A 17834-nucleotide genomic window follows, 5' to 3' on the forward strand; every position below is an offset into this window, starting at 1 on the left:
ATGACGAGCTAAAAATGCATTATTTTGATCATCCTCAAGTCAAACCCCCCAAGCTAAAGCAAGTTACACTGGCAACTAGCTTTGCCAGGTCATTCACAAGATCATGCATCAAGAATCGTGATTCACTACTACTTGACTTTTGAAGTAAAGATCTAGATACTAAGTTCGTTAATAAGTTTCAAACCTACATTCCAACGGTTCTTTCCTTCTTTTCCTTCCAACAAGCCCTCTGCAATCCACCAATGAATCAACTCGTCTCGTTCAATTTCATAATCCTTGGGAAATATAGCGCAGTAAGCAAAACATCTCCTCAAATTTGAAGGGAGATGGAGATAGCTAAGTTTCAAGGCCGGAAGGATATCATTACTTTCTTTTGGTAGGTCCCAAATTTTGCTATCCAATATAGCTTTCCAATCATGGGGATTGAAGTTAAAGCTCAGCAACCCAGCCAAAGTCTTCACAGCTAATGGCAACCCTCGGCATTTATCCACTATTTTCATGCCCAATACTTCAAGATCAGGATGATGATCGAAATTTCTTGCTCCAAGAGCATGAAATGTGAACAAAGTCATACAAGCATCTTGTGACAACGGTTTGAGAGTATAGGGTCGAGCACGGGCTATTTCAGCAACGCGGAAATTACGAGTCGTGACAATGATCTTGCTTCCCTTTGCTCCCAATTGAAAAGGCTTCATGAGGATAGTCCAGTTTCCATAATTCTCGTTCCAAACATCGTCTAAAACGACAAGAAACTTCTTCCTAGCAAGGTGTTCCTTGAGCTTTTCATGAAGCCAATCCAAGTCCTTACCTTCACAAGACAAATGGCCATTGGTTGTCTCAAGGATCTTCTTTGTAATAGCAAGCACGTCGAAATCATCAGAAACGCAAGCCCATGCTTTCACATCGAAATAGTCGCTGACTCTATCATCATTGTAGACTTGCTGAGCCAGAGCCGTCTTCCCAAGACCCCCCATCCCTACGATGGGAATCACTTTTGGATCCACACATGCCCTATCATTTTCTTCTTCGGTCAATAATTCAAGGATTTCCATTTTCTCAACCTCCCTACTAACAAAACAAGGCTCAGGCAAATTTGTAGTGTGAAATGGCTTATCCACTTGACGGTATGCTGATCGCTTCTCATTATTCTCTCTCAGGTGCAGAATATTTTTCTGAGTAATGATATCGTTTAACCTGCCATCCATCTCTTCCATCTTGGATCTCATTTTACGATCGAACATAAATGCGCTCGGGCTCAATCTGAAGCAACAACTCGGAAGAAGGGAACGCACCTTGCTAGTGCCGGGTTCTACCTCGGACTTATTCTTTGCGGACTCTATGGCGAACTCATCCAGCAAGTCTTCAATGTCGTAGGCCAAGTCCCTGAGAGTTTTGAGCCACGAGTTCACCCCGCCATCACCATTCAATTGCCTATCCTCTGCATCATCCAACACCTGGTTGATGCTGACCAGCATCTCCTCCCATTTTTTCAGCAGTACATCGATACCCTCACGCCGTGCAAAGCTGAGAAGCTCACGAGAGGCCAACCTATCAAACAGCACCTGAAGAAAGGCGCTAAGAAAGAGCTCCGCGATAGGCATGGCTTGGTTCGAGTGTAGAGGATTAAATGAGAGCACCCGGAAGGGTCGAAAGAAAGTGTATAGAGCCTTTCGTTTTTTTGTTTTTGGGGGGAGGGGTGTGGGGTGGACAAGAGTTCTTATTTTCAAGACAACAGCATCAAATGATAATGTGAAATCAAAGACTTTTAAGCTGTGAGATGATGACTTTCGTCTCAGGACACTAGTGGTGGTGACTAGTTAGTAAAGTAAATATAAAATGCGGAAAATCATAGATCTGTATATATTCATACTTTTTTAAGGGTGATCCATTGGTATTGCTCAATTGTTTACAAGTCCACTGTTCTCATCTCGATTGAGGTGACCGGCAACGTGCTACCAAATTTTCAGCTTCGGAAGGAATTGATTGGTGTTTAGTAAAGTTCTTGACTAAATAGCTCCATAAGTGGGCCCAAATTTGCCATGTGTCGATCCATGTATGATTTATTATATCATCCTACATGGTCTATTAAATGCACCTTATATTTTCTCCCATAGCCCAAAGCGATCTCCTCTTTCTTCCTTGGGTCTTTGTTTAAGGTTCTAAAATAGTTGGATTGCTAGTACTGGATTTCGGCCGTTGATAATAAAATATTCCAACAAAAAGTTGAAGTGTTTCTTTCTTCATTCCTCCACGCTCCCCTTCCTTCATCCTTTTCTGCACTCAAATCTGTTTTGCTCTTTCTTCTCCTCGGCACAACCATTCTTCTCTCCTTCAGTATCCGTCGTTCTTTATCATCATTCTCCCACGCGTCTCTTTGTTTTTATGTTGCCCTTTCTCAGAAGAAACCGCCGTTGCATTTCATCTCATATCATCAGATTTAATTTCATTTCTTTTGATTTAATTTCCCGAAAACCATTTGGTCAGAAATGGGAAAGTCTTGGCATCATTAAAGCCACTCAACGCTCAGAAGGCAAAGAAGTCGGCCCGAATTCCAAGACTTCTTTATAATTGTTCATCAGCTCTCTCTCACCACTTACATCACATGATTCCCAAATGCACCCATCCACCATCATGCATCACATAGATCATATGGCATCATGGTTTTATTGATGCAGCCTCGTGCTGCTTTATCAAAAAGAAGAAGTTATTACATAAATTTTAGTTTATGTAGAGCAAATATGGTCGTGACCATTGATCATATGGGTCTCAACATTATTCAACGTAGTATAAGAGCTCAATGCATTGAAAGCTCCAAAAATTATTCAGTTGTTTGCTCAACAAATGTCCAGAAATACTTGATTAAAAAATCATTTTTGACTATTGGCTAGAAAGAACTAAAAACTGTTGCTTTTCTTCGTTATTATGGTTGCTACTTAGCTTCACTCTCTGAAAAGTACGTTACGCATTAGATTAGCAGCCAAAAAATAAGTGGCCATAGATCAAATTATATTGCATACTTTCAAGCATCATTTTCTTTTTCTCTTTTATAATGATTATAATCATAACGAAGGAAGCATTTTATTTAGTCCGCGGGTCATATTAACATATGCTTACTGTTTTGCCAACCTAACTACATTTGGTCCACGAGGTAAATATTTTATCCAAAGATGGACAAATTGATAAGTTTAATTAATTACAAGGTTTAAGCGGCGGTTCAAGAAGTGAGTTAGCCTGAGGACGCTGTTTAAGGGGGGTTTAAGAAATGGGAGCGGACCTTATGTGGAGTTGCAGTAGTTATTCTCTATCTACTCTCTTCACCATGTGCAGTTCAGGGCTCATGTGCAAAGCATCGAAAGAATGGGGAGGAATCAAACTTTGTGCATCCATTGAATGGTTGGCAGGACATGCAGTTCAGGGCAAGCATCAAGGAATCAAACTTTGATAATGCATGTATTACTTCTCCATTTTCATTGCTCCTTTTGAGCAAATAATTTATTTATTAAACGCCATTCTCTCTCTACCCTCTTCATCATTCCCAGACGCAGGCCCCATGTGCAAAGCATAGAAAGAAGCGAGCGTGGCAGGACGTGCGCAGAAGCCAAGGAATCCAACTATTATAATTCATATCTTAATTCCCTATTTTCATTGCTCTTTTGTAATGAGTTATTTATTACTCTCTCTCTCTCTCTCTCTCTCTCTCTCTGTCTCTATTACTTTTCGATTTTCTTTGCTTTTTTATTGACAGTTTGTATGTTGCTGTCCTTCTGATGCTTTGCACACATGGGGCCTGCAACTGCATATGGAGAAGAGGGTAGAGAGAGAATGATGTTTGATCCCTTCTTACACTCCTTCGAACAGTACTTCTTGTTGTCTGCCCTCCGTTTCTTGGTGCCAAGAGATACTTGCTCATGGCGAAATTATAAGGTCCTGTTGAGATGCAGTCCTCCTCTGAACAATGTGCATGCTCCTTAGGGTGAAGTGCACTGTCCTCACGATAAATCGCTCAGTGAAGTCCATGCTTCTCATGATAATATACCATCTCATTCACAGAAGAAAATTACCAAAAAAAGAAATTTATAATTTTTTTGTAATTATATTAATTTAGTCATAGATCTTTTAATTTAGTCAAAGAACAGGTTTAAGACTAGTGTTTAATTCATGATTATCCTTTCGCGGTGGAGGAAAGAATTGAGACTTAAACATCAATGGTGGTGACTCTGACCAGTAAAGTAGACACACTTTTTTATGGATCACCTTTTGCTATTACTGGATTGTTTATAAGTCCACTATACTTGTCTTGATTGAGGTAACGGGCAACGGTGGTCTTTCTTTGTTATTTAGTTTTGGCCGGTGACGACTTGGAGCAATCCACTACGAAATTTTCAGCTTCCCAAATAATTGACTGGTTTTTAGCTAAGGCCTTAACTAAGGTTAAGCTACAGTGCTCCATAGTCCATATCCATCTCCTCTTTCTTCCTTGTCGTTTGGGTCTGTGTTTACTAAATCTCGGCCATTGATAATTAGATATTCCAGCAAAAAGTAGCTGTGTTTTTTTCTCCGCCAATTGCTCTTTGACGCTGCCCTTCTTTCGTTCTTCTCTGCACTCAAATCTCTACACCTTCTTAGTCTCTCATCATTCATTTCATTTTGTTTAATTTCATGGGAACAAGTTGGTCGGAAATGGGACCCTAAGTCTTGGCATTATTAAAGCCACAGAAAGGCTGGAATCAGAAATAAGGCTGTTCTTTCATTTCTCTCCCACTCATTTTTTGCACCCACCCACCCATCATCATCATGCATCACATAGACACTGGCATCATCGTATCATCGATGCAGCCATGTGAACTTCATCGCATTTTCAAACGAGGGAGAAATTAATATATAATTCAATTTATGTAGATCAATACCAACATATAACTTTTGATCATATGGATCCTAATCATTTTTCATATTACATGAGAACTCAATACACTAAAAGTTGTGTATTAACAAAAGTGTTTTTAAGTAATGGCCAGAAAAAAAAGTGCTACTTTCTCTTCATTACTGTTGTTGCTACCTAGCTTTGTTCTTTGAAAGATACATTATGTATTAGATTAGCGGCAAAAACATTCAGTGGCCGTAGATCAAATTAAAGTGCAAACTTTCAAGCATCATTTTCTTTTTCCGTTTTAAAATGATTATATTCATAATAAAGCTTTCTTGTTATATTTTATCTAGGGTCATATTAAAATATGCTTATTGTTTTGTCTGCCTGGCACGGCATGCGCAGAAGCCAGGGAATCCGACTTTTTTAATTCATATACCACTTCCCTATTTTCATTGGTCTTTTGCACAGATAATTTGTATATTACTCTCCCTCTCTCTCTCCATGTATATTATTTTTCAATTTTTCTTTGCTATTTTGTTCATATGTTTTTGTTGTTCTTTCGATGCGTTGCACATGGGGCCTGCATCTGACAATGGGGAAGAGGGTAGAGAGAGAATGACGCTTGATTCCCTCCTCCTCTCCTATGAACTATACTTCTTGTTGTCGTATGGCCTCCATTCCTTGAAAGACGTCAACAAATGCTTGTTTACGGAGAAATTACAAGGTTCCTGTCGAGATGCAGTCCTATTCTAAATAATGTGCGTGCTCTTTATGGTGGAGTGCACCTTCCTCACAACAAATTGCTCACTTTTTACAGTGAAGTGTACGATCTTGTTCACATCAAGTGTCCAATCCTTAAAGGCTAAATGCATCTCCTTCTTAGAACCGAGTGAACACTCGTCATGGTCAAGAGTGAACTTCTTCAAGTGTCTGAATTAGAAACGTACCTCTTTTGATGAGGAGCATACCTCTTTAGCGGGTCAATGTTGACAAGGCACCAAAATACTCTTATCACTCTATCAATATAATTGCGGAATTATTTAGAAAATCAATGTTCACTTTCTATTGTTGTAGGAACCGATTAATCCAAAATAGAGATGAGATTTTTTTATCATTTTAACCGTTGTTCAAAATTTAGTGTAAGCTCACACCTAAAAGTCCCTATTTAGAGCATTCGACCCTTTCGTGTCTTAAATCAAAATTGAAGCGGTGGCCATCTATCTAGAGGTTGCAACTTAGCCTTTGATGCTCTGCGCAGCCCCTGATCTATGCTCTACTCTAAATCTAGGAAAGGCCATGATTAAGAGTAATCCCATCCTCTCGTTTCTCCAACTAATGGTGTCTTCTTGCATGGCTCTTTAGATGATCAATGAATGATAATGCTTTCTAGAAAAATTATAAAAAGTATAGTTAGATTAATTAATTAAATTGAAATACTATGCATGTGTTGAACTTTTCTAATATGTTGTATATCATCCATTTGTTTAAAGGTCCATTTGCACTATGATATATCACTTGGTGTATCAATCTAGTTGATTGTTCCAAAAATTGTCTAGTTTAGTCATCTCCACAAATGAAGAGCCTAGACAATTATAAGTGATAATAGTTCAACAAATCGATTCATTGTTCTCACTACCAATTGCTTTGATACTCTACTCCCTCATTTTTTTTTCCATAACTTAGTAGTTTAGACTTGAACATTTTCATAGCATTAACGACATGATATAGTGCATAGCAAGGCCAATCATCCTTCAAACACAAAATGGAACATGAGAGAATATATAGGATTTTCGCATCAATCAAATTCTTTTTTTTTTAAAATAAAAAATCAGTTTATTAAAACGTCCAAATACAGCCATAGTAATTAGGTAGTTTACATAGTGAGTTGATAATGAGAACATAATTAAAATGCCACATTTTTTTCAAAGTTCCAATATCAAATGTTACAAATTTGAAGTCTTTATCATTTCTTAAAATTGTTATACTTAATGGAGTACAATTGAATGTAATTCAAAATGAGGATCTACATCTTTCATTTTGTTCTTGATTTTTTTTTTTCATCCAACACTCTAGTCTTAACTCAAGTTAAAAGGTTATTGGTAATCAAATTAATCGAATTCTCAATGAAGAAAATGCTAATCGAGTTCTTAATTAGATGGTGTGCAAGAATCATACTCGACAAATCACTCTAAAATATATTAAACCCACATGACCACAAAAATAATTTTTAACCATACAGCTCGCTTTGAATTGTTCGTGATAGTGAGATGTCTTATTCTGCTAGAAAAGAAAGCATGCATATAAAGAGGCTCAAGAATCACGATGAATATTTTTAGGACATCAATATATTTAGGTTAAAAGTGTCATTTACTTCATTTTTTGCTAAACGAAATTACCCCCACAAGTACAATTTATGTATAAGAGAGTAACTGTCCATTTTTCAATGCATAACCACCATTTTATCTCATAATCTTGCATTTCATCTATATACTTAAGCCAAAAGTGTGATTTGTCTAACTTTCACTTTTTAAAATTAGCCCTAAAATTACAATTTCCATTTATTTAATAAGCGCCTATTTTTTTAATGTATAACCACCATTTGGTCTCATGATCTTAATTTTTTATATATATTGGCCTAACACTAATAAATTTTTGACCTATACTTTTACAATACCTCGATTCTCCTCTTATTTTCACAAGTATCTATATCGGTCATTCTCTCTCTACCCTCTTCACAATTCCTAAATGCAGGCCCCATGCGCAAAGCATCGAAAGAAGGGTGATTATGGCAGGACATGGGCAGAAGCCAAGGAATCTAATTTTTATAATTCATATATTACTTCTCTATCTTCATTGGTCTTTTGCACAATTAATTATTCACTAAACCTTATTCTCTCAAAGCATCGAAAGAAGGGTGAATTATGGCAGGACATGTGCAGAAGCTTGGGAATCCAACTTATGAAATCCATGCCCCCATTATATTACTTTTCAAGTTTCCTTGCTATTTTATTTATAGTTTGTACGTGATTGTTGTTTTTTCGATGCTTTGCACATGGGGCCTGCATCTACGAATGGTGAAGAGGGCAGAGAGAGAATGACGCTCGATTCCTTCTTCCTCTCGTTCGCACGTTACTTCTTGTTTTTTCTTCAGGACCCCGTTCCTTGAACCAGCTAAATACAAGACGTCAAGATATAATTGTTTATGGAGAAATTACGAGGTTCCTGACGGATGCAGGCCCATTCTAAATAATGTGCATACTCTATAGGGTGAAGTGTACACTCTACACAATAAATAGCTCACTTTTTATGGTGATGTGCACGATCTCATTCACGTCAAGTGTCCAATCCTTAAAGGCCGAGTGCATCTCCTTCTCAGCCAAGTGAACACACATTATAGTCAAGAGCGAACTCCCGGCATCTAAGTTAGAAACGTACCTCTTTTGATGAGGAGCATGCCCCGTAAGCGGGTCGATGTTGACAAGGCCCCCATAATGTTTCTACCATCCTATCATCATGATTGTGGAATTGCCTAAAAAGTCAGTGATCGCTTTCTATTGTTGTAGGAACCCGTTAATCCAAATTAGCCATCTTGTCCAGTACAATCATTTGCAAAATAGAGATGAGATTTTTCTATTATTTTAACCGTAGTCCAAAATTCAATGTAAGTTCCCACCTAAAAATCCCAATTTAGAGCATTTGATGCTTTTGTGTCTTATTTTCAAGACAACAGCATCAAATGATAGTGTGAAATCAAAAACTTTTAAGTTGTGAGATGACTTTCGTCCAGGACACTAGCGGTGGTGACTTGTTAGTAAAGTAAATATAAATGCGGAAAATCTTTTATATATATTAAGGGTGATCCATTGGTATTGCTCAATTGTTTATAAGTCCACTATTCTCATCTCGATTGAGGTGACCGGCAACCGTCTTTTTTTATATTTTGTTTTGGCCTGAAGACAACTAATGGTAGTGTGCTACCAAATTTTGAGCTTTCGAAGGAATTGTTGGTGTTTAGTTAAGTTTTTGACTAAGGTTAGATTACCGAGCATCATAAGTTGGTTCGAATTTGCCACGTGACAATCTATGTATGGTTTATTATATCTTCCCACATGGTCTATTAAATGCACCTTATATTTTCTCCCATAGCCCAAAGCGATCTCCTCTTTCTTCCTTGGGTCTTTGTTTAAGGTTCTAAAATAATTGGATTGCTAGTGCTGGATTTCGGTCGTTGATAGTAAACTATTCTAACAAAAAGTTGAAGTGTTTCTTTCTTCATTCCTCCACGCTCCCCTTCCTTCATCCTTTTCTGCACTCAACTCTGTTTTGCTCTTTCTTCTCCTCGGCACAACCATTCTTCCTTCTCTCCTTCTTCAGTATCCGTCGTTCTTCATCATCATTCTCCCACGCGTCTCTTTGTTTTTATGTTGTCCTTTCTCGGAAGAAACCGCCGATGCATTTCATCTCACATCATCAGATTTAATTTCATTTCTTTCGATTTAATTTCCCGAAAACCATTTGGTCAGAAATGGGAACCGAGTCTTGGCATCATTAAAGCCACTCAACGCTCAGAAGGCAAGGAAGTCGGCCCGAATTCCAAGACTTCTTTTTTATAATTGTTCATCAGCTCTCTCTCACCAAATGCACACATCCACCGTCATCATGCATCACATAGATCATATGGCATCATGGTTTTATTGATGCAGCCTCGTGCCGCTTTATCAAAAAGAAGTTACTACATAAATTTTAGTTTATGTAGAGCAAATACGGTCGTGCCGTTGATCATATGGATCTCAACATTATTCAACGTAGTATAAGAGCTCAATGCATTGAAAGCTCCAAAAATTATTCAATTGATTACTCAACAAATGTCCAGAAATACTTGATAAAAAAATCATTTTTTACTAGTGGCTAGAAAGAAAAAACTGTTGCTTTTCTTAATTACTATGGTTGCTACTTAGCTTCATTCTCTAAAAAGTACATTACACATCAAATTAGCAGCCAAATATTGAGTGGCCATAGATCGAATTATTTTACAAACTTTCAAGCACCATTTTCTTTTTCCCTTTTATAATGATTATATTCATAACGAAGCTTCCTCATTTTATTGAGTCCGTGAGTCATATTAAAATATGCTTACTGTTTTGCCAACCTAACTACAATTCGTCCACGAGGGAAATATTTTATCCAAAGATGGACAAATTGATAAGTTTAATTAATTACAAGGTTTAAGCGGTGGTTCAAGAAGTGGGTTAGCCTGAGGACGCTGTTTAAGGGGGGTTAAGAAATGGGAGCGGACCTTATGTGGAGTTGCAGAAGTTATTCTCTATCTACCCTCTTCACCATGTGCGGTTGTAGGCCTCGTGTGCTAAGCATCGAAAGAAGGGGAGGTGATTATGGCAGGACATGCACGAAAGCCAAGGAATTAAACTTTGATAATTCATGTATTATTTTCCTATTTTCATTGCTCTTTTTGAGCAAATAATTTATTTATTAAACGCCATTTTCTCTCTACCCTCTTCACCATTCCCAAATGCAGGCCCCATGTGCAAAGCATAGAAAGAAGGGTGAGTGTATGGCAGGACGTGTGCAGAAGCCAAGGAATCCAACTTTTGTAATTCATATCTTACTTCCTATTTTCATTGCTCTTTTGTACAAATAACTTATTAATCCAACTTTTATAATTATATCTTACTCCCTGTTTTCATTGCTCTTTTTACAAATAATCTCTCTCTCTCTCTCTCTCTCTCTCTCTCTCTCTCTCTCTCTCTCTCTCTCTCTCTCTCTCTCTCCATGTATATTACTTTTCGATTTTCTTTGCTAAATAAAATTTTAGTTTATATGTTGTTGTTCTTTCGATGTTTGTACTTTTTGTTCTCTGGCCTCCGTTTCTCGGTGCCAAGAGATACTTGTTCATAGCGAAATTATAAGGTCCCTGTCGAGATGCCGTCCTACCCTCAATAATGTGCATGCCCTTTAGGGTGAAGTGCACTCTCCCCACAATAAATCAATCACTTTTTTAAAAGGAAGTGCATGCTTCTCATGATAATATATCCTCTCATTCATAAGAAAAAATTACCAAAAAAAAAAAAATCGAACTTATTATAATTGTGTAATCTTAGTGCTAAGTATTTTAATTTGGCCAAGAAACAGGTTTAGGACTAGTGCTCAATTCATATTTATCCTTCAGCGGTGGTGGAAAGATATGAGACTTAGACATTGACGGTGGTGACTCTGGCCAGTAAAGTAGACACAATTTTTTATGAATCGCATTTGCTATTACTTACTTTTTCTCAATTGTTTATAAGTCCACTATTCTTGTCTTGATTGAGGCGACGGGCTTCTTTGTTATTTAGCCTTGGCCGGTGACGACTTGGAGCAATCTGCTACCAAGCTTTCAGCTTCCCAGGTAATTGACTGATTTTTAGTTAAGGTCTTAACTAAGGTTAAGCTACAGTGCTCCATGGTCCATCCCTATCTCCTCTTCCATCCTCGTCATTTGGGTCTCTATTTACTAAATCTCGGCCTATGATAATTAAATATTCCCGAAAAAAGTTGCTGTGTTTTTTTTCTCCGCCGATTGCTCCTTCACACTTCCCTTCGTTCTTGTTTGCACTCGAATCTCTACACCTTCTTAATCTCTCATCGTTGATTTCATTTGATTTGATTTAATGGGAGAAAGTTGGTCAAAAACGGCACCCTAGTCTTGGCATTATTAAAGCGGCCGAAAGGCTGGAATCAGACAAAAGGCTGCTCTCTCAATTTCTTTCCCACTCATTTTTTGTACCCACCCAGCAACATCATGCATCACAAAGACATTGGCATCATCGTCTCATTGACGCAGTCTCGCACATCGGTCATATAAGTTCCCAACCATTATTCCATATTACATGAAAACTCAATGCATTAAAAACTGTATAATTTACTTAGCTGGTCACCAAGTGTCCAGAAAGACTAGTTAATATTTTTTTTTTAAAATAATGGCTAAAACAAATTGTTACTTTCTCTTCATTACTGTCATTGCTACCTAGCTTTGCTCTCTGAGAGATACGTTATGTGTTAGATTAGTGGCAAAAAATTGAGTGGTCCGAGATCGAATTAAATTGCAAACCTTCCGGCACCATTTTCAATTTTTCCCCTTTTATTATGATTATACCCATAATGAAGCTTTCTCATTTTATTTGGTTGGTGGGCCCATATTAAAATATGTTTATTGTTTTGCCAGCCTAACTAAAATTCGTCCAACGGATAAATATTTTATCCAAAGATGGCCAAATTGATAAATTAAATTAATTATAAGGTTCAAGGGATGGTTGAAGAAGTGAGTCAGCACGAGGATGCGGTTCAAGGGATGGTTCAAGAAGTGGGAGCCAGACGACAAGAATTATTGAGCGAAGGAGAGGAAGAAGGAATCGAACGCCATCCTCTCTCTATCCTCTTCATTATTGCCGGATGCAAGGCCCATACGCAAAGCATCGAAAGAAGGGTAATCATGGTAGGACATACGCGTAAGTCAAGGAATCAAACTTTCATAATGCCCATGGGGTCATTGGTCTTTTGCACAGATAATTTACATATTACTCTCTCTCTCCATGTTTAATGCTTTTCAATTTTATTTTATTTTTGCTATTTTATTTGTAGTTCTTATGTTATTGTTGTTCTTTCCATGCTTTGCACATGGGCCCTGCATCTAGGAATAGTGGAGAAGGCAGGGAGAGAATGATGTTTGATTCTTTCTTCCTCTCCTTCGCACGGTACTTCTTGTTGTCGTCTGGCCCCCATACCTTGAACCAGCTAAGTACAGGACGTCAAAAGATAATTGTTTATAAAGAAATGACAACGCTCTTTAGGGCGAAGTGCACCCTCCTCACAATAAATTGCTCACTCTTTTACAGTGATTTGCACGATTTTGTTCACATTAAATGCATAATCCTTAAAGGCCAAAGTGCATCTCCTTCTTAGAGTCGAGTGAACACTCGTTATAATCAAGAGTGAACTCCTTCTGGCATCTAAATTAGAAACGTGCCTCTTTCAATGAGGAGCATGCCCCTTAAGCGAGTCGATGTTGATGAGATACTCATAATGTTCTTATTGTTCCATCAATTTAATTTTGAAATTATCTAGAAAGTCAATGTTCACTTTCTATTGTTGTAAGAACTTGTTAATCTAGACTAGATTTTGTCTGATACAATTATTTGTGAAATAGAGATGAGACTTTTCTATTATTTTAACCGTTGTTCAAATTTAAGTGAAAGTTCCCACCTAAAAATCCCAATTTAGAGCAATTGACCCTTTTGTGCCTTGACTCAAAATTGAAGCAGGGATCATCTATCTAGTGGTTGCAACTTAACCTTTGATGCTATGTGCAGCCCCTGATCCATACTCTGCTCTAACTCCAGGGAAGGCCACTATTAAAAGTAATTCCATCCTCTTGTTTCCAACAAATGGTCTCTTCTTGTACAGCTCTTTAGATGATCAATGAATAATAATGATTTCCAGCAAAATATTAAAAAGTATAGTTTGATTGATTGATTAAACTGGAATACTATGCATGTGTTGAACTTTTCTTAATATGCTGCATACGATCCATTTGTAGTATGCTATATCACTTGGTGTATCAATCTAATTGATTGTTCCAAAAATCATCTAGCTTTATCATCTCTACAAATGGAGAGCCCTAATTATCACCAGTGATAAAAGTTCGACAAATCGGCTCATTGTTCTCACTACTTTGATACTCTACTCCCCTATTTTTTTCTATAGCTTAAGTAGTTTAGACTCGAACATATCCATTGCATTAACAATATGGTATAGTGCATAACAAGGTCAATCATCCTTCAAACACAAAATTGAATATGAGAAAATATATAGGATCTTCACATTAATCAAATTTTTATTTTTAATCAAACATCAGTTAATTAAGATGACCAAATACACCCATAGTAGTCAAGTCGTTTATGGAGGGAGTTAGAAAAGGTCAATTGATAATGAGAACATGATTAAAATGCCACCATTTTTTCAAAGTTCCAATATCAAATGTTAGGAATTTCAAGTTTTTATCATTTCTTGAACTTATTGTACTTAATAGGGTACGATCGACTGTGATTCCCAGTAAGGATCCTAATATTTTATGGTGTTCTTTATTGTGCTTGAGTGCTATGTTTTTCCCATTGTTGCAGCATTATGAGATGGTGGAATTGATTGTCTATGACAGGTGTGCTATACAAGGAAGCAGCAGGGCCAAGACTAGCAGCATCGTCTTATGTTAGCTTTCTTTAATGTGATTTCAAATGAATGTAAACCCACTCGAACACAAGTTGAAAACATGAGCAAATCTTTTCGAAGGGATTCACATTTAAAGCAACTTTGCTAAACTATGAACTGGCTACATTACCTTCCTTCCGTTATTTACACCTATACAGCAGAACACTGATACCCTACCCCGTTGGGGAGAAGCTCTAAGCACCACTAAACACGCAAGTCGAAAGACTTTTGCATCGGCCCAACCATCCTCCCTCCTCCTCTTCTTCCTCTTCAGTATCTGTTGTTCTTTTACATCACTCTCTGTCTCTGTCTTTTCGTTTGTTGGCTTTCTCCTATCGTTTTCTTGATCTTTCTTTCTCGGAAGACGCTACCGTTGCATTTCATCTCGTCTCTTTTGATATTTAATTTCATTTCAGTTGCCTCAATTTCTCGGAAGCAAGTTGGTCGGACGTGGAACCACCAAGTCTTGGCCATCATAAAAGCCACCAAAGAAGGCTCGGAAGGTAAAGAAGTGGGACCGAAACTTCTGCTTTATCATCGTTCGTCAATTCTCTCTCACCACTCGCATCACACAAAGTCCCAAATGCACCCATCCACCATCATCTTGCATCGCATGGCTTCATTGATGCAGCTTCCCGAACCCCATCCCGTTATCAAATAAATGAGCTGTTACTACCTAAACTTAATGTATGTAAATTGGATCATCATTAATCATCAATCGTATGCATCCCAGCCACTATTCCACGTAACACGAAAGCCCAGTACATTGAAATCTCTCAAATTTTCGTAGTTGACTACTGAACAAGTGTCTAAAAACACTTGACAGCAAAACCATTTTTAAATGGTGGCCAGAAAGAAGAAAAAAGGTTATATTCTCTTAAATTCTGTAGTTGTCACCTAGATTGGCTCTGCCAGGAATACACAATTGTATTGGATTGGATGGAAAATAAACCAGGTGGCTATAGATCGAACTAAATTGCAAACCTTAAAGCTTCAATTTGTTTTTCCCCCTTTTTGCCAAGCAACAACGACTATATTTATAACAAAGGTTCCTTGTTTTATTTGGTCCATGGGTAAAAAAAATACATATATGCTTATTGTTTTGTCCCAAAAAGAGAAGAGCTACCTAGCTTCAATATACGCACCAGCCATTCAAATAGGTGGAATTTGATATATACTTATTTCATGCCCTATTATTATTAGTGTGCATAAATATTACATTAGCGGTGCAAAAATAACTAGATCCCTAAATTGTAGATTTTGCTATGGCATCACATCATAACAAATGATCGATGATGGCTTGGGATGGTGGACTAATTGAAGTGTGTGAAAGTTGGTTTAGACACCACTTGATCACTAAAAAAAAAAAAAAATGATAAATGGTTCGTGCATCTCAAGGTCGAATAAAATTTAAAATTTCAGGGCTGCAATACCAAATAACATATGCTTATGTTTAGTTAGGAGAACAGTGAGAGTACCTAACTATGATCTGTCCACCCACTAAATTTTCATTAAGCGTGGACAAATCAATAAGTTTAATCAGTTATGCCCTCTAAAAACAGGGTGTCAAAAGATATTTATTTATAGAGAAATTACAGGTCCCTATTGAAATGCATTCCTATCCTAGAGAAGGTGCATTCTCTCTAGGGGAAAGTGCACCCTCTTCACAATAAGTTGCATAGTTTTAAGGTAAAGTGAATGTGTTTTGCTCTCATTCAGGTCGAGCGCACATTCCTTAGAGGTCAAGCATATGCTTCCTAGGTACTTGAATCCAGGGCATGGAATTGTTTGTGTGCACAGGTCTCGGAAAAGTCAGCAAAGGAGAGCAATTGATTCATGTATGAACTTACATCGAAGTTTCCTACTAGTCTTCGTCATTGCTTGGTGTCTGAATTTACCTTGAAGTTTCCTACTAGTCTTCGTCGACTCGGTGCTTAGAAAAGATCCAGGAAAAAACTGCCTTCTACCTTTCTAGAGTTCTAATGGTTAAATAATTGACGCATAAAGGAGAATTGTATGTCTGCATTCTTCGAATTTTTCATTAGGCTAGATGCAGAATACTTGATTATCATGTTTCCACCAAGTTTTAATCCACTTCTTGTCTAACTCATAAAAATAATAGGGTACTCTATGAATTTAGAGTTTACCTAAGTAATGTAGCTTTCTTGCTGTCCATAAAAAAACATTCGTGTTAGCAAATAATTTTTTTCTATCGAAACTTATTAAAAGATAAGTGTAATTAAGGATGACCTGTTTGTGGCTTTTTCTGTGGAAATTGTGAACTGTTGATGTTTAATGCGTAAACATTCTTGATGGGAGAACCTTCTCCAAAATCTGGCTTTTGCAATCACATGGCAGCTTCTGAAGAACTTGTTGTAATTATGATTATAATTATGGTTAATGGATCTACGGAAGCCAATAAATTAAGATACGTTTTTTCTGTTCACGTATCTCTTTTTGGATTCATGAATTTCCTATACTTTTATGTTCACGTATCTATTGAATTCATGAATTTCCTAGATTCATGTATAGTTTAGTTCATATATTTATTGAGTTCATGAATCTCTTGGATTCACGTATCTCTTTATTCATGAATCTCGTGGATACACGCGTCTATTTAATTCATGTATCTCTTTAGTACATGAACTAAAAAACTCTATAAATAGATATGAGCATAGAGCTTCATAAGGGTTTTTTTTTTTTGTTTTCCGATTCGATTCCAAAAAGAGCTTTGATGTCATTTTCTACTCTTGTTTTTCCCGAGTGTCTTGGTTCAATTGAACGGTTCGACGGAGTTACGTTTTGCATAGTGCTAATCCAAACAAGGTTCGAGGTGTTGTATCTTGGGAGGCATAGTTTGTGAATCTGCGGGGCACCTTTGGCAGGAACTAATCGTCTTAAGAAGATTCGGTTATCCGTACCTCACCTCCAATTTTATGTTATATCTTATTTTTTTCTTCTCCAAGATTTGTAAAGGGAATGAAATTATAAAGTTGTTATCATTTTCTTTACATTGATGTTTTGATTACAACAAACAGTGTGCTTTCTCTGGATTAATTTCCAACAGAACTTCTTGATTAGCTACGTGCATTGCGCACCTTTGTCCATTGTGATTAGTCTTTTTGACCGAACAACCACACCCCACCCCCCAAAAAAAAAAAAAAAACAAAACAAAAACCACCACCGCCTAAAAAAACAAAAACAAAAAAGACAAAAGTAGAAGGACAAATTTGTGGATAGTCTAAGGTACATTCATTGATGAGGCCACGAGAGAATCATGGTCGAGATACACACGCGTTACATATTTCCAATGCCAAATCATCCTAAATGAGGGGGTTTCATCGAGCAGGTAGGTGTCAGAATTTCAACATCTCTTAATCTTTTGAAAAGGGTATTGTGTTCTCAACAAGAAGAATCAATTGAGTATGTCTTGAATTCTGGAGTTGGGCCAACATTAGGGATTAAGAGCAATATAAATATCATTATTATTGAGTTATTAGATTAAGAAGTTGAGATAGAAAAAGTGTTTATTTTTTAGCCACTTTTTATAATCATTGATTTCCTATAATGGATTTTGTTTATTCTTTCTCCATAATTTTTTCCGCAAAGGTTTTCCATTTAAATTTGGTGTTCTTTTATCACATTTGCTATCACAAACTATAAATCAGCCATCTTTAGTCAGTTAACTAGCACACGGAACCAAAAA

The 17834-nt window shown here is 37.2% G+C and overlaps 1 protein-coding gene across 1 annotated transcript; it reads right to left on the reverse strand.

Moving 5' to 3' along the window:
- Nucleotides 1–34: 34 nt before the first annotated feature.
- Nucleotides 35–1684, reverse strand: LOC120286402 (putative disease resistance RPP13-like protein 1). The gene has a single exon (XM_039307658.1). The coding sequence runs from the start codon at nucleotides 1599–1601 to the stop codon at nucleotides 153–155; it is 1449 nt and encodes a 482-aa protein (XP_039163592.1). The 5' UTR covers nucleotides 1602–1684; the 3' UTR covers nucleotides 35–152.
- Between the last annotated feature and the right edge of the window lie 16150 nt (nucleotides 1685–17834).

The sequence above is a fragment of the Eucalyptus grandis genome, chromosome 2 (assembly GCF_016545825.1).
Source record: "Eucalyptus grandis isolate ANBG69807.140 chromosome 2, ASM1654582v1, whole genome shotgun sequence".
In the NCBI taxonomy this organism is placed as follows: Eukaryota; Viridiplantae; Streptophyta; class Magnoliopsida; order Myrtales; family Myrtaceae; genus Eucalyptus; species Eucalyptus grandis.